The following is a 23,285-nucleotide window of genomic DNA, read 5'->3' as shown; positions in this document are numbered from 1 at the left end:
AAAATCTAATATGGTCCTCCTCTCATAAAGTTTGGAGACCCCTGCTGTACAGCTTGCATGATTTGCTGAAAAATGCAGCAACTAAACCTGCCTCTTACTTTTCTACTCATAAGCTAAAACTTATGACTTGTTAGTAGGATGTTTCCGTAGGCACTTCCAAAACAAAAGACAGGAAGTGGTTTGAGGTAACTTGGGAGGAATATGGACATAGCTAAAATCATACAGTATTTATGCTAGATTTTAATTAAGGGTTCGATTTAATTTGTACTGAAGTCAATGGAAAGACATTCACTGATTACATTGTGAGTTGGCTGCGACCCTAAGCTACTAAGGAAAACTTATAGTAAATTAATGCTGCAGTGAGCAATAATTAGTTACACCATATACACCAAGAAAACAAATGACCTATGAACTAATTAAGCTGTTTCACCTACAGTCTGGAAAAGAAATACATAGATTATTACTCTTATTCTTATTTTTAATTACCGGAAAGCTCTCATATAATATGGTGATTGAGGTCATATTAGTACCTAATTAGATAAGACAGACAGAAGTAAACTCATTAGCAGAAAACAAGCTGCACCATACTGTGCCAAAATATTACTGTTTCAGTGAATATTTATGCAGGCAGCGCCATCCACAAAAGTGGAGAATGCGGCATTTCGTTTTATACTGCCAAGGGATTGGAAAGTCTTGTTGCACATTTTTATAGGTCTTGGCTGTCTACTAAGATTCTGCCACATGTGTAGCAATGCAGTGTTTTCCTTCTTCCCTCATCCGTGCCCATAGTTTTTGATATCTGTGCAGTGATTATTTCTAGTCATGCTCCTTATAAGTTACATATTTTTCATGATTAGATGACATGATACATATTAACTTACACAGCTCTGTTTTGTAAAAGTTTTTCAAAGATTCTAGCACTTTCTTGATCTCTTCACCATAAAGGAGGTATATTGTTCTTTATAACTCAAGAATTGGAGGCCATAAGGCATGATGCTTATGTTTATATTCTAATGTTCCTAAAGAAATTGGAAAGTTCCCATGCTAAAATTATGAACTACAGTCAAAAAGACATTTTATGTTTTGAAGAACATAGGACCCTATCTTTTTTGTATGTCAATGACAAAGGTTCCAGCTGCAGCAGGATACAAACCCTAAACACTATAATGTAATTAAATGAGTCTAACAAAGGTAAAATAGTTTCTTGATGAGCAAAAGCATTTTGTAAATTCTGTACTAAGTTCAAAATTACACAGTTTTGAGACCTGTTCCTAAATAATTTTTAGTCTTTAATTTTCAATTATTTTATTACTGCATTGCAGTTTTACTCCTAGTGATAAAGAGTTGACTCCTTATGTTTAGACCCTAAACCTTATGCTGCCTTCCTCTTTCTACTTTCTCAGCCAAAACAGTGTGTCATTTAAATGCCTAAGGACATCAACAATCAAAGGGTTAACACTATCTTGAATTTTTACTACATTTTAGTGCATATTACCATGCATGCATATTCATAACACATATGGAGCCTATAAACTGAAAAATAAATCAACAAAAATAACACCAGATGGTATTATCTTGAGTCAGTGTATTACCACAGTAAGAATTCAACTTTGTCACACTTGTGCAAATCAGCATTTTCTCATTTAACAAAAAAAAAAAAAAAAGTTTCTTGTAAATTTTAACTTCAATCTAAGGATTAGCTCTAAACCACACAGGGAATACCTATTGTTATCCATTGTATTTTTAGTACAATATGGTATAGTGTTGTATAGTTTTTAGTATAGTATTAGTATAGTATCTAGTTCCATACATTCAAAGTAATTTATTTTCATGTTTGGAAGCTGAGAATAATAAAGGCATTTAAAAAATGTTATTCTCTCTCTCTCTCTCTCTCTCTCCCCTCCCCCCCCCCCTTGCATATGGCTCTTTCTCATGCCTGCAGTGCAGGATTCCATTTTTTTTTTTTTTAATTTAAAATCGACCACTGTGTTCTGAACTCCAAGACCCAGGAGTCCTTCATAGTCACATCTACAGAGAGGTACTAGGCTTATCATCAAATGCCTAACTTTTAAAAATAAAATATTCTAGTAAACTCGCCAATGGGGTCATTTCTCCATCCTCCTTTATACTAAGTTTTAGGGCTTGTTGCTTCTTTAAACCCCCTTTTGTGGCTGACTGACATCTATTCCTGTCATCAGCCAGGTAAAATTAAAATATTGGAAATATATTATAACTAGAAGCAGCCATCAGCCAAACATCTCTTAGTCATAGGAGAGCCCACATGAAATATCAAACAGGAGTCTCTGAACATGCTCTGAGTTCCCACAATGTCATTCCAAGTTATTTCCATATATGGAAATTGTGGTGTATTGAAAACTGTGTTAAAACTGTAAGCTGTCACTTTAAATTTCAGGTTTTGTTTTTTGTCCTGCTGCTGCTTGCAGCCTACGGGGAAGTATGTGTTCTGAGTCAAGAAGCAGACAGTCTGCAGAGAGACAGCCTAGAGTAAAGTGAGTTGATCTGTCCCACCATTTTAGGGAACAGCCTATTTTGTCTCTCTCTTTTAGGGTTCCTCTCTGTTATTGTTCGGAATATAAAGTAGTATTATGCTGCAATCTTTCAGCAAGAGAAATTTATGTTTTTTATCTAACTTCTCTATATGTGTGTGCCATGAATGTAACGGTACTCAAGAAACCGTAAGCCAGGAACTCTATATATGGGCACGAGGAAAGCCTAATGCTCACAGGTGCTCACAATTGGTACTTATTTGGGGACCAGATCTGACTGCTGATTCTATGCAGACTCCATAGTTCATAACATCAGATTCTTTTTCAAGATACTATTTCTCTTTGGTATGGAGAAGCAGGGAACCCTCCCTGTACCACTTAAGTCCTGCATCTGGGCTATACAGGAGGATCATAAATGGAGCTGCCACCCAGGTGTGCCAGCACACCATCCAAATCATAGAAAGGGTCTCCACATGAGCTCCATGCAGACTGGCTGAAGGGGCTGTGATGCAGCATGGGGTATATGTTTACACATATCTAGTGGTCCCAACCCTCTTCACAATGGGCATGGCTGAGCTGTAGTTGTGATTCTAGATCGGAGTCTCAAACACGTGGCCCACAGGGTTATTTTCTGTGGCCCACCAGCCCCCCGTGGCACCCCCGCACCCCCCAGCATTTACCTACAGCAGCTCCGGCCCTGCGTGCACCTGGGGAAGGGCAGGGCAGGTTCCCTTCCTGTCTGCCTGCCTGCCCTGCCCCCGAACCACTCCGGGAAGTGGCTGGGACCTGAGGGGGGGTGGGGCACAGGGGTCTGTGGGTTGCCCTGGCCGCTCCTCCAGGTACCTCCTCCGAAGCTCCCATTGGCCGGAAACGGGGAAGCGCAGCCAATGGGAGCTTTGGGGGAGGTACCTGGAGGAGTGTTCACAGCAACACACAGACCCCTGTGCCCCCCCTCCTGCAGGTCCCGTCCACTTCCCGGAGCCTGCCCTGCCCCCGGTGCACACCAGTCCGGACCCACCCCCACTCCTGCAGCCGAACCCCCTGCCCTGAGTCCCCTGTTGCACCCCACACCCCTCCTGCACCCTGACCCCCCTGCCTTAAGCCCCCTGCTGCACCCCTCCTGCACCCCAACCACCTGCCCTGAGCCCCCTTCGCACCCCATACACCTCCTGCACCCCAACCCCTTGCCCTGAGCCGCCTGCTGCACCCTGACCCCCTGCCCCACCGTGCACCCCAACCCCCTGCCCTGAGCCCCCTGCCGCACCCTGCAGCCCTCCTGCACCCCCTGGGGGCAGGGAGGAGGTGGAATTGGGGTGGGGATTTCAGGGAAGGGGTTGGAATGGGGGCAGGGCCGGGGCAGCGGTGAGGTGGTGGTCAGTGCGGCCGTTGGGCCAATGTACTAGTCTTCATGTGGCCCTTGTGGTCATTTGAGTTTGAGACCCCTGTTCTAGATTATACAGATTGAAATAGCAGACAGGTAGCTAAAGGGAAAGGGAGCCTGAAAGCAGCCCAATTCCCTGAATCTGATTTAGAAGTGGAATTGAGTTCCTAGCTATGCTACCCTTCACCTGGATAGAGTGTGACTTATTTGGGATTTAGGCAAGTGGAGTGGATTTCATCCTGTATGAAATAAAGATATTCATTTGGAGAGTTAATTGCGCAGAACTGATTAATAATGAACACTGATTTAAAAAAAAAAAAAAAAAACCTCTGGCCAATTATATACCTCCAGACCAGCAGGACTACTGGGTACAAAATTCTGCTTTATAAAGGTCCTCTTTTTGTGTTTTTTTTTTAAATCTATATCTTCATTTTTTAAAAATATGTCTAATTCTGCAACTAGTGAATAAATCCTAATCCTACCATTCAGAATGCAACTATATGTTCCAATTAGTGGCTAAGATTTTCCTTTCATCAGTCTTCCTTGTGCATGGTTGGATATTTTGAGGTGTTCCCAGATTAATTTAGCTTCTCAATATGACTGTGAATATTCAACTTTTAATTTTCATTAGCAATTTCATCCAGCTCCATGAACTACAAAGTACATCAGTGTGGCATTATTGCTTTGTGTGTGATTAACATAATCCAAGAATTACAATGGTTCCTGACAATGTTAAAGTTAATAAACTTTTCAAGGTTAGTAGGTATTACAAAAAGTTATACAGTATGTAAAACCGACTGGACAGATTCATAGAAATAAAGAAAAAAGTACATTATGCACATATTGTTTTCCATCAGCTTTGGTAGCCTTCTTTACTGCTGCTGAGAAGACCACTTTATACAGACTATATGGTATTCTGCATTCAAGCATATTCTTCAGAAACAAAGATATCAGCGTTTGGGGGGAAAAAGAGAGAAATGGAGAAGACAGAGAAGAGAGAAACAGAAGGAAAAGGAAGAAGCAGGGAGGGCAAGCGAATAAAAACCCAAGAAGACAAGGGGAAGGAGAGAAGAGAAATTATCTGTATGTTGAAAAGAAAGAGGATATAAAAGTAGAATAGAGACTTAGGTTTGTTAATGTCTTCCATTTACTACTGCCTGCTCTCTTGTTGTTTATACTGCTAAACTGACTATTCAGTGCCCCAGGAAGTGCTCTCAGGTCCTGATTGAGTAATTCATTCCTAGACAGCAAAGCCCTAAACATATGCTTAACTTTAACTAATACAACTAATCCATTTGTATACAGGTGATATTCCTGACTATTTTGTCATGGAAAGTGTAAACTGAATGCAAAATGATAGCAAAACAAATCAATTTAAGGCACTGGAAAAACAGTTCTCCCGCACACAAAATCAGATTGCTAGTCTTATTTAGACTGCAACTCTTGAAACAATAAAGCTATAAAACAAGGGAAAATTGTTTGAAAGTGTAAGACAACACTTACAATGTAGGGTCTCACGTTAGTGTATGTAATCCCATTAAAATTTGTTAGAAGGCTTTCTATATAATGAAGATATAGGTTAAGATTTTTAAAAATAAGTGCCTAAAGATAACATCCCAAGTCAAAGTTTAGACACCTAAATAAATACCCTAATTTTCAAATTACTGAGAACCGGAGTCAGTGAAACACATTAAGTCATTTCCTGAATCAGATATGTTTTCTTCAACAAGACTGTAGTTCAACCTGTGAAAGGTAGCTAGGCCACTATGCTATTTCTGTGGCTACTGTTAGCAGAGACAGACTGGTACAAGGAAATATGTATAGCATGGTATTGTAAAGATGACAAAACTTGGGTTCATCATCTTCATCAGGAGGGAATTCTGTTGCTGAGGCTAACATTCTGGAATAGAGATATTGCTGTGAGTAGCAGTTTATAACTTGCTTTAAATATCAAAACCCCTACCTCAAGGCAGATCTCGAATCTGATAGGGAGTAAGCATACAGCACACAAAGCACTGAATGACATGAACTTGTTGGTTTAGCTGATCTAGGCAGTAGACGGCTGCATGTTGAAGCAGCCTTGAAACCCAAGAAAAGTACCTGGACCACTACTGCCTGTTGCTAAGTCCACCTCCAAAAGAAAAGACACAATTTTAGGCCCAAATGAAGATAGCAAGGGAAGTCTGAATAGTGTTGCTGTTTGGTTGCCCAAGAACAGTGACAAAACCATTTGGACCCAGATACTGCAACACCTAGAATGTTGGAGAGCGGAAGCCTTCATCAAAGGGTGAAGTCACATCCTCTGCTGGTTGATCTTGAACCAGCTGTTTTTCCATCTAGCCATTTATTTCTCCTAGACATTGGCTAACTTGGTAATGACACTGTCTGTGCTAGGTTTCAGAGATGCGGAACAGGAATTTGTCAGGGTATTCTTAGCATCAAAGCTCAGAACTTCTCACAGTTTCCCACACCAGACAAATATATTATTTAAATTAAAAAAGGGACAGGACAGAGTCCTGCATAGAGAAAAGAACTTTGGGGAAACTGAGCAATACCTCTGAGATCTGTCTGAGAGAAATGAACAAAATACCCTGAAGGTCACTCCATCCACCCTGGCAAGGTTGATAGTTGAGTCAGTTGATAGTTGTATCAATGACCATCAATAGATCCCACATTATTTTCATGACTTCTATTTATGTCCATTTGCTCTGCTCATCTAAAGGGAAACTGTCTACCTACACATTCTCTGGACTGTATCTAGTCTGAAGACTGACTGTGAAAGCTCAAAGATGCAGGAGACAGTTCTTGAAATTTCTTCAACTACTCCTCAGGGCATGTACTGTGTGATAATTGGCAAGAAACTTTGTTCTGCCTTCTTCAGAATCTTGTTATAGGAGCATAGGAAGAAGAGAAGCTCAGCGATGACTCCTACAATTGTTACCTCTCTGCCTTTCAACCACTGTCAAGACCTTCTGCCTCTGGAGCTTTATATATTGATTTTTTCAGGTAGGAGTTGTTGTAGAATGAGTTTCAGGATAATCAACTTCCATATTTCATTGCTTCTTTACTATACATATTTCAACATCAAATGAACAAGGTACCACATGTAATAATAATTTATATTTCTGTAGTGTTGTTGTTTTTTAATCTGGGCATCTCAAATCACTTTATAAACATTTTCTAATTAAGTGCCAATAATCCTGTGAGACAGGTAAGGGATTTAAGTCATTTTACCCATCTATGAAATGCAGATCTCTCTGAAGTGGAATCTAGCAGATATTTAATAGCTCACAACAAGATCCTTCACAAGTTTAGGACAGAAAGTAAAGAAGTACAGTATCCAACTGAAATGTTAAGGCAAATGGAAGTAGGCATAATGTAGAGATCTGACTAAAAATGTAGTGACCCATGCATGTTATTAAAATTTCTATCAATTCAAAATAATAAGAGTGCAAATTCTCCACAGGTGTAAACGCGTGCAGCTTCATTGACCTCAGTGGAATTCTAAGCATTTACACTAACAAAGAATTTACTAAAATATAAATGGTTTCAAGTAGTCAGAACCTTGGTTTGATGTCTTTTCCCCAAAAAGAAACAATTATCACATTTCAATCATTTCAGGAACCTCTTTTAAAGGGAAATTAAGGATCTACATAAACATCCTAACTCAAAGTTAAAATATCAAACAAATTAAATGTTACCAACAAATACCTATTATCACTATCAAAGACTGCTTTCAGCAAGTTTTGTTTTTGTTTTTACCAATAGTATTAAGAATAACTAACTGATTCTTTAAAGAAAATTAAATAACTGTATTTCAAAAATAAGAAACTTGTCAGGTGGAAAAAAATTAAAGACAATTTGCATAAGCTATTATCAACCATATTTGCAATTTATTAGCATATTTGTTCTGCCTTTTTTTTTTAACAAGAAAATTTAAGGCATTCTCTCAGGAATTCTTCAAATACATTTTAGAGAAAATTGACTTAGAGAAACTAATTGTAATTATTTTTGCACTAATTAGAAAATATTCAGAATGAATGAAATTCACTCCTTTGCAGAAATTCAGTGAGACTTAAGTGATGCATAGTCTTTGTGCTGGTCTTTGGAAGTGTGAATTTCACCCTATGACAACTGTAAAGAAATAACGATAAATTAACCTAAATAGAAAAGCAATAGCATAAAAATTCACGTACCTCCACACCTAGGGATAGGTCCACTCCACATTACTTTCCCATCCATTAGTATACAACTAATTGTTTCAGTTCCTTGTGTTTTAATAAATCCCTCTTCACAAATGACTGAGATTGAACTCCCTAATTGAAAGTTGTCACCAAAACGCCGTGCATTGATTGGAACTCCAGGATCAGGACACTCATTATGTCCAAATGCTTTAAAACAGAAGCAAAAGAGGAAGGGGAAAAAAAGAATGTGATAAAGCCTTACAAATACGTTGACATTTTTAGGGCTCTATAGAAAGGAAAAAAATTACAGACTAATTGTGCAGTTTCCAGCTGAAATGACAGCAGCTTTTTTAGAAAAATTGGGTCAGTAGTTTCTATGCATCCAACTTAGGCTTGGTTACTAGGAAAGTTACACTGGTATAACTCTGCTGGTTAGGGGTATGACTTGTTACAATAGCTACACCAGTACAAGACCTAGCCCTGGTCTACACTACAAGTTTAGGTCAAATTTAGTAGCGTTAGGTCAATTTAACCCTGCACCCATCACACAACCAAGCCTCTTTGTCGATTTACAGGGCTCTTAAAATTGATTTCTGTACTCCCCCCCGGTGAGGGGTTTAGCGCTGGGTCGAACTTGGGGTAGTGTGGATGCAATTCGACGGTATTGACCTCCGGCAGCTATCCCAGCTATCCCATTGTGATTGCTCTGGACAGCACTCTCAACTCAGATGCACTGGTGTCATGGTTCCTTCCCCACTCTGAACTCTGCGGTACAGATGTGGGGACCCGCATGAAAGACCCCCTAAGCCTATTTGTACCAGCTTAGGTTAAAACTTCCCCAAGGCACAAATCTCTATTTGTTCTTGGGCTGAGGTATGCTGCCATCACCAAGTGATTTAACAAAGAATCAGGGAAAGGACCACTTGGAGTTCCTATCCCCCCCAAATAGTCCCCCAAGCATTACACCCCGTTTCCTGGGAGGTTTGAGAATAATATCCTAACCAATTGGTTACAAAGTGATCACAGATCCAAACCCCTGGATCTTAGGACAATAGAGAAATCAGTCAGGCTCTTAAAAGAAACAGAACTTTGTTAGAAAGAAAAAAGGTAAAAGAAGCACCTTGGTGAAATTACAATGGAGGATAATCTCACAGGCAGTCAGATTCAAAACATAGAGAATCCCTCTAGGCAAAACCTTAAGTTACAAAAAGACACAAAAACAGGAATACACATTCCCTCCAGCACAGTGAAATTCACAAGCCAAAACAAAAGAAAATCTAATGCATTTTCTAGCTAGATTACTTACTAACTCTACAGGAGTTGAATTGCTTGCTTCCTTGATCTGTCCCCGGCAGAGGTATCACACAGACAGACAGACAGACAGACAAAGCCTTCCCCCATTCCCCCCAGATTTGAAAGTATCTTGTCCCCTTCTTGGTCAGGTGCCAGCTAGGTTACTTGAGCTTCTTAACCCTTTACAGGTAAGAGGATTTTGCCTCTGGCCAGGGGGGATTTTATAGCACTGTATACAGAAAGGTGGTTACCCTTTCCTTTATATTTATGACAACTGGCCAGGTAGACAGGAAAAGCCCCAGGAACTTTTGAATTTCATTTCCTGTTTGGCCAGCGTGGTGAGCTGATCAGCACAGGTGACCATGAAGTCCCAGAATTGCAAAACAGCTCCATCATGGACTGAACGGGAGGTACTGGATCTGATTGCTGTATGGGGAGAAGAATCCGTGCAGGCAGAACTCCATTCCAAAAGATGAAATGCCAGTATATTTGCCAAAATCGCCAAGGGCATGATGGACAGAGGCTACAACAGGGACACACAGCAGTGCCACGTGAAAATTAAAGTGCTCAGGTGAGCCTATCAAAAAACAAAGGAGGCAAATGGTCAGAGCCCCATACATGCTGCTTCTATGATGAGCTGCATGCAATTCTAGGGGGGGCCCCTATCACTACCCCACCACTATCCGTGGACACCTGAAAGTAGGGAATCTCATGAAACAGGGATGAGGATTTTGTGGATGAGGAAGATGAGGAGGAGGAGGAGGTTGAGGATAGCGCACAGCAGGCAAGCGGAGAATCCCTTCTCCCCGGCAGCCAGGAACTGTTCATCACACTGGAGCCAATACCCTCCCAACCCTCCCAAGGCAGGCTCTCGGACCATGATGCCGGAGAAGGCACCTCTGGTGAGTGTACCTTTGTAAATATAATACAGGGTTTAAAAGCAAGTGTGTTTAATGAATAATTTGCCCTAAAGACTTGGGATGCATTCACGGCCAGTATAGCTACTGGAAATGTCTGTTAACATGACTGGGGATAGAGCGGAAATCTTCCAGGGACATCTCCATGAAGCTCTCCTGGAGGTACTCTAAAAGCCTTTGCAGAAGGTTTCTGGGGAGGACAGCCTTATTCTGTCCTCCATGGTAGGACACTTGGTTTGTTTGAACAGCTGCAGGAAGGAACTTACTTCCCAGACCAGAAAAAAATTCCTTCCTGCAGCTGTTCAAACAGACCAGAGTTCCTGAAGATGCGAGCGTCATGCACCTTTCCCGACCATCCCACATTGATGTCCGTGAAACGTCCCTTGTGATTCACCAGTGTTTGCAGCACCATTGAAAAGTACCCCTTGTGGTTTACGTTCTGGCTGCCAAGGTGGTCAGGTCCCAAGATAGGGATATGCATTCCGTCTACCGCCCCACCACAGTTAGGGAACCCCATTGCAGCAAAGCCATCCACTATGACCTGTACATTTCCCAGAGTCACTACCTTTGATATCAGCAGATCTTTGATTGCATTGGCTACTTGCATCATAGCAGCCCCCACAGTAGATTTACCCACTTCAAATTGATTCCCGACTGACCGGTAGCTGTCTGGCGTTGCAAGCTTCCACAGGGCTATTGCCACTCGTTCGTGAACTGTGAGGGCTACTCTCATCTTGGTATTCTTGCGCTTCAGGACAGGGGAAAGCAAGTCACAAAGTTCCATGAAAGTGCCCTTATGCATGCAGAAGTTTTGCAGCCACTGGGAATCATCCCAGACTTGCAACACTATGTGGTCCAACCAATCTGTGCTTGTTTCCCGGGCCCAGAATCGGCATTCCATGGCAGGAACCTGCCCCATTACCATTACCATAATGCCCAAATTGCCAGGGCCCCTGCTTTGAGAGAAGTCTGTGTCCATGTCCTCATCACTATCGTGATCGTGCTGTCGTCGCCTCCTCACCTGCTTTTGCAGGTTCTGCACATACTGCAAGATAATGCATGAGGTGTTCACAATGCTCACAACAGCAGCGGTGAGCTGAGCGGGCTCCATGCTTGCCGTGGTATGGCATCTGCAGGAGAGCAGATTTGCAGCGGTAGCAGTGGATGACGGATACCACGAGAATAGATATTTATACAGAACGACAAGAGGACCTGCAAGGTGGATTCATGGCACCAGGAGAGGAGAGTTGCAGCGGAAGCGGTGAATGACGACAACATGGAGAAATTTGCTACTGAGACTGAGCTCATTTACAAGAGCCGGAGAGCAGAGTTGCAGCGGATGATGACGGTTAGCAGTCCTACTGTACCATCTGCTGACAGCAGCCCCCAGGACACACCAGCAGCGGTGACAGTAAGCTGATCTGTGCTGGCTCCATGCTTGCTGTGGTATGGCGTAGGCATGGAAAAAAGGCTCAAAATGATTGTCTGCCTTTGCTTTCACGGAGGGAGGGGCGACTGACGACATGTACCCCAAACCACCCACGACAATGTTTTTGCCCCATCAGGCATTGGGAGCTTAACCCAGAATTCCAATGGGTGGCAGAGACTGCGGGAATTGTGGAATAGCTACCCAGAGTGCACAGCTCCATAAGTCGATGCTAGCTACGGTAGTGAGGACGCACTCTGTCGACTTAATGCATTTAGTGGGGACATATGCAACCAACTGTGTAAAATCGATTTCTAAAAATCGACTTCTATAAAATTGATCTAATTTTGTAGTGTAGACATACCCCTAGAATGGAAGCAGAAATACTGGTATAAATGTGTCTTATTTCTGGTATAGCTTCTTTTGCTTCAGGAACTGGAATAACTTATACTGGGATAAGGACTTTTATACTGGTATAGCTGTAATCACACTGTGATGGAGTTTGCCATCTTAATTATATTTGTATAATTAAAGCAGCAACATTTTCTAGTTTAGATAAGCCCTTAGATTAAAAGGTTAAGCAGTACCTACAAGGCAAATGCAGAAAGGAGAGTTATTTTTCTATACATGTCCATATGAGATAGTAAGGATGGCTCATTGTTATTGTTACTGAATAAACTGTATGTTGAAAGTACAAAAACAAACACTCATTCACACACACATCAGAGGAGGGCATAACTATCCTTAGACCCATACCCTTAGAAGAAAACATACAGAGTTGTTATTCATGGCTTATTTTGATTTTCTCTTTATATGGAAGAGCATTCCATACAACTTTTAGCATCAATTTCTTGTGGAAAATTTACATCACTGGACATACTCTCTGTCAGCTTGAATAACATTAACTGTAAATTATTATTTTGTGTATGTTGGTGTACTTGAAGGAGGATGAGATTTTGGGGAGGTGCAAGATAGGATAATTTGCTGAAGAGAAGGTACTTGTAGTGTTAAGCAGTCTGGCACTATAAGATCTAACAACACTTCTCATTTAGACAGAAACATAGTTAAATTGGCCTGAACGAACAATTGGTGAGTGGGCACAAAACTAGGAAAATACATGGGCATGACTTCAGATTAGATCTGAGAGAATAATATGCAACAAGTAATTCATCCAAATTAATTTCACCATATTTTTCCTGCTAAAAAATACCAGTAAGTAGATCTCAATTTCACTGAATTTATTTTGTACTGAAACAGATTTTTTTGGTGATTTTTTTTACATTGCATGGATTTTTCATGGACAGTTCTCTGATAGTATTCACTATGCAAGCTGTGTTGTTTAATTGTGATTGGCCAAAATAAATAATTGTTTTGCTCTCTTCCATGATTACATAAATGTTCAAGAACTTCCCGCACAGATATACACACAAGCAATTTTGAAATCTACTTTCCACAATCCTCCTTGCCAAATGTTCTCCACAGAAAACAAACCCAAAAGGAAGCAAACTAAATTCATTTAAAAAGTTCAGTGAATATTTATTTTAAAAAGTTTTGAACTTAATTAGTGCTCTCATACTATATCTATCATCATATTTCCTGAGATCCTTTGGGTATACAAATATTCCATCTATATGGCATAAGTATCTTTCAACTGAAGATATTTTTGAATAGCAAACAGCCTTCTGGTTAAACCCCTTTAACCAGCTCATATTCAAGGGTAAACTATGTTTTATATTTCTTGCTAAATAGAACTGTAGTAATGTTATATGTTCTAAGGAAACAAAAAAAAGTGCAGATATTGTGGCAGAAGTTAATTAGACCTATCTATGTCATTTTCCCATTCATTAAAGATATACTGGTACAAAGTAGAATGTTTTGATGTACATGATTTACCATTTAGCAGCAAGATTTCTTAGATGTTGTTTACAAAAATAGTAGGAACCATAATAATCAGGCAACACAAAATGCCATAAAAATGTTCAATTTTTGACTTGGGAAATATCGTAAATCCTGGGGATGAAAATATGGATATATTGTATGGCTTCATGTCATTCAAATAAGCAGGAATTGCTGGGATTGCAAATAGATCTTTTTTCACCCACAACAAACTATGTACAGTCAGTACTTTTAGTGAAGAGGTGGACTGCTACCTTTTTTCACTTACTATAACATTAATATAACCCCAGTATTATATACTATAACAAAGGACAGACACAGATGCATATCCTTAAATCAGCATTTGATACTGAGAAATATATTCTCAAGAAGGTTTCAGAGTAGCAGCCATGTTAGTCTGTATCCGTAAAAAGAAAAGGAGTACTTGTGGCACCTTAGAGACTAACCAATTTATTTGAGCATAAGCTTTCGTAAGCCACCCTAACCCTAACCCTAACCTTCTCAAGAAGGCTCAGACATATCAATAGTATACAGAGTAGATCTGGTTTTCATGACATTTATGCTCACCAACATGCCAACATACAGCATAACACCAATTACATTTTGCTATTTCAGGGATTTATCCTTCTGTCCAGGACAGTACTCTGACATCTGAATATGGGGTATTATGCAAGAAAGTAAAAGAGGATTCCACATTTGTTAGTATTACAGATATGGATCCATTCTCCACTCTAGAGATGTTACACAAAAGAAGTCAGTCATGCTTGAACCAGAAGCAAAGTGAACTTTGAGAGTTAAGTAGCAGATGGTATTACTACTTGCACAGGTGTGAGATCTGCAGACCAGAACCCCATCCCCATCTGGAGAGTTATCCACTTTTAAATACAAGGGAGGGTTTTACCAGGACAATGATCAACCATTAATTTTCACTTCATAAAAAATTCACACGCACTTTTCCATTTTTTTAAGCGAACATATAAAATTAACTCTATTTCTCTGTCACTCCATTAACTCACAGAGAATGCACACACAGAGAATGAAACAAAGCATAGCCTTGTAAACATGGGACCATCAAAACTAATAGGGGGGAAATTAAAGGTCTTTGTATTCCCTGGAATTCTGTTTATCTGGCCCAAGGGTCCTGTTTGAGGTTGAGCAGTTTGATGCTTAGTGGATCCCACTTTATTCCTTTAGCCAATCACTTGTATCTACCAGTCTCTATGGGCCTGATTCAAAGTCCACTGAAGTCATTGGGAGTCTGTTCACTGACTTCAATAGACTCGGTATCAGATTCCAAATGCATTAGATGACATACAGACTACTCCTAATAGCATTCTGTGCCAAAAAATTAAAAATTCTGTGCACAATATTTTAAAATTCTGCAAAATGCTGCAAGTTTTAAATGTCAATAAATAAATGCAGAGGCTCTAGCATGGCAGTGGGGAACACAGGCCACTGGCTGCATGAAGGTGAGAGATCATCCTGCAGCCTGCCACACCTGGGACACAGACTCAGCAGTAAGGCTGCACCCCACCCCGACACAGCACAGGGCTTGGACCTGCCACAGAAAAAACCTTGGGGCCCTACCTCTCTGTGCCAGGTGTGGGGCAGGCATGCTCAATCAGGCAGGATCCAAGTATGAAGAGGATCAGTGTGCGGGGGATCCAGGTGTGGGGTGAGAAGATTCTGTGTGGGACAATCTGGGTGCAGGAAACTCTGTAGGGGTCTAGGTGTAGGGGATCTCGGTGCACAGAGGCTCGTTTAAGGGGTTCCAGGTGCAGGGGCAATGGGACTCTGTAGGGGCTTCAAGGTGAAGGTGGTTGGGGCTCAGAGGAGGGGTCTGGGTGTGGGGGGCTCAGCGGGGGAGTCTGGGTGCCATGGGAGTGGGGTTTTGTGGGGTGGGGGTCTGGGTGCAGCTAGTTGGGGGTCAGTGACATGGGTGTCTGGATGTGGGGGCTCAGGGTAGTGTGGAGGAGTGGGGGGTTGAGTGCAGGGAGCTCAGTGGAAGGTGGTCTGGGGTGCAGGGGTGGGGGTCTGGAGGCAGGGGGTCTGGGTGTAGGGGGACTACAGATGCAGGGCTTGAGGTTCAGTGGGTTGGGCTTTGGCTATGGAGGGCTAGGGGGCTTCTGGGTGTACGGGGGGAGGTATGAAGGTCCAGATGTACGGGGCTTGGGAGGATGAGGGAGCAGCTCCTCAAACAGCAACCCCTCTTCCCTGCAGCTGAGGAGTCATGGGGGCAGGAAGCAGGGGAGGATGCTGAGCTTCCTGCAGCTGGTGGAGGTTTCTGGGAGTAGGTTTGATACAGCCCCAGCTACTTCTTGCTGGGGAGAAGGAAGTCCCTTCCTCTCCTGCCTCCAGCCCAGCAGGACTAGTAGCTGATCCCAGCTCAGGGTAGGAGCCACTGCCTGGGGTGTCCCTGCCCTGCAGTGATTTACCTCTCTGCCGGCTGCTCCGGGTGCCTGAAATGATGTACCTGCATAGCTAGGGAGTGGTGTGTGGCTGCTCTTGCAGCTTCCCTTTGCTTCTGTGTCAGAAAGTCATTTTTCTGTGGGGAAGCAAAGAAATCTGTGGGGGACATGAATTCTGCACACATGCAGTGGCGCAGAATTCCCCCAGGAGTAACAGACATATGCTAGAATGGGCATAAATTGTTGTTTGTTTATTATAATGGGGGCTGTAAAAATTCTATAGGCCAAAAGGATGTGACACAACAAAGTTTCTTTTCAGTGAAGCAATAAAAATACTCTGGACCAGAGCTATTGCAGAAAAAAAAATCAGTATATAGAGATCTCACATTTACAGAATTCAAAATATGGCACAGAAGATAGAGACAGTTAGAAATATTACTTAGAAATCAGTTTTGAGTACTTATCTTGCAGGTCCCTTTAACTCCCCCCAAATGTGGATAAGGAACCGCCTTTCTTTCTTCAAGTAACACATAAATGAAATCCTCCTTTGAGTGTGGTATTAGTTTAGCCTACAAGGAATGAACACTTTATACTTTTTTCTGCGAAATAAAATATGATATTGAAAGGAAGAGGGGACAAACAGTGGCTTTGAAAATGATTAGACTTATATACAGCATAAGTGTTAGGGGAAAATGGAACACTACAAATGAAATAATACACTCAAACTAACAGGAATTTTCTTCATACCACTATGATGGGCCTTCAGAGCAACCTTTTATGCTCACACTTTGTAGAAAGGATGTCTCAGTAAGTTATCAGACTGCAACACTAGCCACTACTGGAGAAAAAATTGACATGGTATGTGGGGCTGCTCTCACTTCTCTCTTTTGCAAGCATAATGTTAACTGAAGAGCCGCCCTTCTGCTCTCCCTCGCCCTCCCCCACCCCCCACAAATTCTACTTTAAACATAATCATAAGGAAGAATTTTGAAATATAGACATTTAAAATCTATTTCGAAATGGAGAAAAGCTTAAGTTAAGTTTTAATATATATAAAAGGTTTAAAATATTATTTTAAACAATATTATTGTAAAGTATATACCAATAGATGCATTTAGTAGAGGTTACTAAGGTAATGTTCTCATTGTTTTCACATCTATGAGCAAATGTTCAGATATTATCACACATACTTTAAATGATTGCTATGTCCTGAGGCACATCATAATCAAAGCACTCTCTTTTCCCACCATTTTTCCCCTTTTTTCTTTTCATAGATTCCAATTCTGTTTTGTTTGGTTTTCTTTCTTTCTTCTTCTTTTTCAACAGAGCCATCTAAATTTTTGAGATAGAGACTTGTCTCAAGTGCATGAAATATCTACAGGCCTGAAAATAGGGTCCCTGATTCTGTACTCTCATCAGGCTCAATTCCATTTAAATCACTGAAGTATGTCCAGGGTACAAGAGGCGTAAAAGTGAGAGGAGAACCAGGCCCATGGCCTAGCAATTAAAAATAGTTTTAATCACTTGGAAAAACAAAAAAAAACCCACATAATGGAAAAATCCTCTATAAATTAAAGGTTCCTATTACAATTCAGATTGGACTTTTTCTAGCTCTTGGCAGAGAGCAAATCTTCTCTCCATCCCCCACCATTATACTTACAGTAAATTCAGGAGAGCCCATGTGAATTTGCACATAATCTGCTTTTTCTAAAAAAAAACACCCTACTTGGGAATGATATGATAGTTTGCATATTAATATACAATAGCATGGACTTTTCTCAGGATGTCTTTTCCTCTTTTAAGGATTCATCACTTTAATATAAAAAATTGTTGGGGAATGAAAGTTGGCATGCTTGACTCCCAGGAAAGTTGGTGTTTTTTATTTGTTTATTTGTTTTTAAGGCTGGTTATAAGTTCTACAAGTGTAAAAACATACAAAAATCTTCCACTGGTGGCTTGCAATTCTTTCAGATACTTCAAATGTACTTTTAAACAAAATATATACATATATGAACAAACTAGAAAATGTAACTTAATTTATTAATCTCCTTTATATAAATCCCTAGGAATAGAATAATCTCATATAAATTTAGTTTTAATAAGATGTGTAATAGACACTTCAGTCAAAGAAAGACACAGTCTGAAATAGAAAGAGATAGAGAACCAAAGGCAGCAGTTTTATATAGCAAGTTGCTATGACATATGTCACAGCTAATTTAACTTTAATTACACTTTGACAACTTATTAGTGACAGTATTCGCCACCAGTGTCACTTTGGAAAGGCAATAAACACATTGTTATTAATTGCTTAGGCTCAGTGTTGAAAAAAAACAGCACTCTTTCAGCAAGGCTGTCATAAATATAAAGGGAAGGGTAAGAACCTTCCTGTATACAGCACTATAAAATCCCTCCTGGCCAGAGGTACAATATCCTTTTATCTGTAAAGGGTTAAGAAGCTCAGGTAACCTGGCTGGCACCTGACCAAAGGGACCAATAAGAGGACAAGATACTTTCAAATCTAGAGGGGGGAGAAGGCTTTGTCTGTCTGTTCTGTGTGCTTGCCGGAGAGAGATCAAGCAAGCAAGCAATCCAACTCCATTAGAATTAGTAAGTACTATCAAGGAAATACGTTAGTTTACTTTTGTTTTGGCTTGTGATTTTCTCTGTGCTGAGAGGAAGGTGTATTCCTGGTTTTCTTTTTGTAACTTTAAAGTTTTTGTCCAGAGGGAAATCCTCTGTGTTTTAAATCTGATTGCCCTGTGAGATTAGCTTCCCTTCTAATTTTAGAGAGGTGCTTCTTTTACCTTTTTTCTTTCTAATAAAGTCCTGTTTCTTTTAAGAGCCTGACTGATTTCTCTATTGTCCTAAAACCCAGGGGTCTGGGTCTGTGATCACTTTGTAACCCATTGGTTAGGATGCTATTCTCAAGCCTCCCCAGGAAAGGGGGTGTAAGGGCTTGGGGGGATATTTTGGGGGAATAGGAACTCCAAGTGGTCCTTTCCCTGATTCTTTGTTAAATCACTCGGTGGTGGCAGCGTATCCTCCAAGGGCAAAGAGTTTGTGCCTTGGGGAAGTTTTACCCTAAGCTGGTAAAAATAAGCTTAGGGGGTCTTTCATGCAGGTCCCCACATCTGTACCCTAGAGTTCAGAGTGGGGAGGGGAACCCTGACAGTAGTCAAGCAGTGAATACACAGTAACAGGATGTGCAAGAGCTTTCACAGAATATCAGAAACCCTTTCTACTTCAATTTGTAGTATACCTTTCTGATAGTCTGTTTCTGAGCAGGTCAGACCCTAGAGTTCAGAGTCGGGAGGGAACCCTTGCAAAGGTCAGTATGAATAGACATCTTTTCTAACAGCTATACTTATAAGACCTTGAAATATTAAACCATCAGCTTTTTTCAATGTTTAATGAAGTGCTGTTGTCCCTGAGAAAAATATAATTAACAAGACGTTGTAATGTGCTAATCGCTCTGCATCTCCCTTTTCGGCTGTAATCCTAGTACAGAGAAGTAGTTGTAAACAAGCAAATTAAATCCTTCAGAAAAATATTAATAGTTATGACTGTGGTTATACCCCAATCTTAGACACCGATCCTGCAAAAGATCCAGGACAACTTGCAGTGCATAAAGTTAAGAAAATTCATACGTCTTTGCAGGATGAAAGTCTTAGGAAACCATCCTGTGAACATTTGCTCACATGGGGTAGCTTTAGGCTTTACTTAAGTGACAACAACTCAGATGTGAGAACTCAACCTTTACTCACGGTAGTAAAACAGTAGCCTCAATACTATGTGATTGCAGGATCGGGCCCTTAAGCAATAGAAGAAATACATCGTAGTGAAGGAGCCCAAAATACAACAAAGGATAAGAAATACAGACTATGCTATGTTTTTAAGGTCAGGCTTGACAAAGCCCTGGCTGGGATGATTTAACTGGGAATTGGTCCTGCTTCGAGCAGGGGGTTGGACTAGATGACCTTCAGGGGTCCCTTCCAACCCTGATATTCTATGATTCTATGATTCTATGATTCTAACACATTATTTGTATCCGCGTAGCAGGTGGGAACTCCTCAAGGATCAGGGCCCCATTGTAATAGGAGCTGTACAAATGGGTAATAAGGAGACAGTGTTGTCACGACAGAGCTCACATTCTACATTTATGGTAAGACATGATATGGATGAAACAGATAAACAGGGAGGGATGGAAGTGAAGGATAATAGTATAAAAAGCATGTTTTGCACAGTAGGCTGCAGTCTCAGCTTGTCCCCTGCCTGGTATTACCAGCTGGCTGACAGACTGACAGTTTAAGTGTATGTCTAGACTATAGTCACAGGCCGTGACTGCAGATTGATCAGATTTATCTGACTTAGTTTTATTCTAGCTAGCTTGAGTACTGGAGCTGTGAAAATGCAGCTGTGTGAGTTTGAGCAGTGCCAGGCTGCACAAGCCCAATCATAACCCTAGCTAATTACTTTCAGGGCTAGCCTATGCTGAAGCATGAGCTGACCAGTTTCACTAGTCCAGGACTGAAGCTAACTATATTACAGCTAGCACAAGAATGTTTACTCAAGTTGCAATCGCAGTGATTGAAGTCTAAAAATACCCTAAGACAAAACACAAAGAGAGGGGAAGCAGGATTCAAGCAAAGTACTCAGGGAGAAGACAAACCACACAATTGGTTTTATGTACTTGAAAAGTCCACATTGAAAGACTACTCACTGTTATAAGTGATGTTAAAGCCACGTCCTGACATTGAATGGTCAGCTTGAAATTCCAGACGCAAGATATGACTATTGCTGGTAAGATGCGAAGGAACCTCAGCACCAGTGAAAGTACCAAGTATTGGAGAATCTGGAGAGTCACCATCTTTAACTGCAAGGAAGTCAAATTGAGATTCCAAGTCAAAGTCATTAAAAGAGAGATGAATTCGGCTCCCTGGGTCTGAGATTATTGTCCAGATGCAGTTTAAATTATTTCCATATCCCTCTGGGTAATCAGGTGAAAGAACTGTTCCCATCGGTGCAGTGAAATTAGAAAGGCAAGGAACTATCAAAAGAGAGAGAAGGAAATTAGAGAACAGAATAGAACCTATTTTCAAGAGAATTGTCTCATATTATCATCTCTTTCTAAAATGTCTTTAAGATGTGCTTATTATCTCAACTGAAAAAGCCAATGTCTCTGGGACCAGCTAAGAAGCCAAAGGAGAACTTATCAATTTGGTTTTCTTTTTTAGGTAACTTCGCACTCCCTTTGTCTCTACAGACTTCCTGCTCAAAGCAACACCCCAGGCAACATAGAACAGTAACGGATTCTGGAAATCACAGCAGTCCTCATGATTTATCCATGTTCAACAGTTGTTAATTTTTTGGCACCACTTATTTTCTGCTTTAGGGAACTGATTAGATGAACAAACCTCTCACTGAGTACATTAAGAGTCAGAAGGTCAATTCTGCCATTCTCATTTGTAGCGCATACATAAGCACAAGAATTAAACTAGCCACAAAGTAAGGGTAGGCTTATTTTGCTGCTATCAAGACAATATTTCATGTTTAACCACACCATTTAAGCAATATTAAATTAACTTACAATGATGAAAGTGAGTGATGATGCTCTTAATATACTTGGCCCATAGTATTTTATGTAAATGTTAAGAGAGAGATATGTTGGTTACTACAAATATATATATATATATATATATATATATATATATATATATATATATATATATACACACACACATATATAATTGGTGAAGTTTATTCCGCATAATATCATTGATAGACAACTGAAATATGCATCTCTATGATCATATAAGTTCCAAAATATATTCATGCATAATGCATGGAAAACTTCTGTAAATAATTTAAATGCCTTTGACTGCAATTCAGCAACTACTAACTTAATTTATTTCATCAACTTATAATAGTTACTATAAAAATATCTTACACATAAAATATACAGCCTCCTAGAAAATACAGTATGTTAACAATAACATTTTATATGTAGGCACATAATAATACTTCCTTTTAATAACTGCTAGAGGAAAGAAGAGAAAAAATATTTTAAGTGGTCATAGAATGTATATTTGGCATAAGTATATTATGAAGCTCTCGTTAAACAAAAGTAAATTCTCCATGCCAGAAAAAAATAATTACATTGCACTAACTTTGCAATTAATCACACAAGTAATTAATTACTCAAGGGCCGTGTAACATATGTTGCATTAAAAAAAGCATTTGGTACTCACAAATACAAATTGGTATGTTTGCAGACCACTGGTTGTTCTCCTGACACACAATGGATTTCTCTCCAATTAGTTCAAATCCAAACTGACACTCAAACCTTAAAATGTCCCGGTTGGAAAATCCATCCCCTTCTCTGATGCCATACAATGGTGTTCCAGGATCCCCACAGCTTTCCTTTTCAATTTCTGTTGAAACGGCAAATAAATATCAATTTTATTCCTAGAGTTATCGAACATTTTCTCCATAACCATGCACTCACATCTGGAACAAAATTACATATTTTTAGCAAATGACTATCACAGTACATTGCTTATTATTAATAACAATTAATAATGTACAGGGCATGAATCTGAGTTGCTTTCTGTACACAAAACTCCTAATCAAGTTATGAATGTTAAGTATGAATCTTGGCAGGATCAGATAGATCTTCAAGTATCATTTCATGAAACTGTTAAAAAATAAAGAGGGGGACAAAGTGCTCTCTACTTACCTCCTCACAATTGTTTTTTATAATATGTTTTAATCATTATGGACCCAATCCTGCAAAACTCTGTTCACATGAGAAATATTATTTGTTTTACAATAATGCCTACAATTCCTAACAGAGATCAGGGCTCTACTGTGCTAGGCATTGTACAAACTCAGGCACCATCTGTGCCTAAACACAGTTTAAATAGACCAGATAGGCATAGTGTGAAAGAAAGTGAATACTGTTATCCCATTTTACACATGGGGAGCCAAGCCACTTACATTAAGTGAACTGCCCAAGGTCACACAGAAAACATACATCACAGGCAGGAAGCATACCCAGATCTCCTGAGTCCCAGGCTAGTGCCTTAACCAAAAGACCATTTCTCCTCCCTATGTACAACTAGTTCACTGAAGTCACTGAACCTATTCAGGTTAGTAAGGACTAATAGCATAATTAAAGAATTTGCAAGATTGGGCTCTACTGTAGTTCTAGATATAATATTTCAGGATATTGTATGTATGGGCCTTGATCTTTTTTTCCCCAAAGTTATCAGCA

At 40.2% G+C, this 23,285-nt stretch overlaps 1 protein-coding gene across 3 annotated transcripts in view; it reads right to left on the bottom strand.

Moving 5' to 3' along the window:
- The window catches only part of CSMD3 (CUB and Sushi multiple domains 3), a 1,168,908-nt gene that overhangs the window by 488,014 nt on the left and 657,609 nt on the right, over positions 1 to 23,285 (bottom strand). For all 3 annotated transcript variants that reach the window (XM_077808852.1, XM_077808853.1, XM_077808854.1), the window contains 3 exons: positions 22,261 to 22,443; positions 20,733 to 21,059; positions 8,085 to 8,279 (listed from right to left, as the gene is read on the bottom strand). In XM_077808852.1, the coding sequence (XP_077664978.1) occupies positions 8,085 to 8,279; positions 20,733 to 21,059; positions 22,261 to 22,443 (705 nt within the window). The remainder of the gene's footprint in view (positions 1 to 8,084; positions 8,280 to 20,732; positions 21,060 to 22,260; positions 22,444 to 23,285) is intronic.

The sequence above is a fragment of the Eretmochelys imbricata genome, chromosome 2, assembly GCF_965152235.1.
Source record: "Eretmochelys imbricata isolate rEreImb1 chromosome 2, rEreImb1.hap1, whole genome shotgun sequence".
In the NCBI taxonomy this organism is placed as follows: Eukaryota; Metazoa; Chordata; order Testudines; family Cheloniidae; genus Eretmochelys; species Eretmochelys imbricata.
The sequence above is the reverse complement of the archived record's forward strand: the minus strand, read 5'-3'. Positions and strand labels throughout refer to the sequence as shown.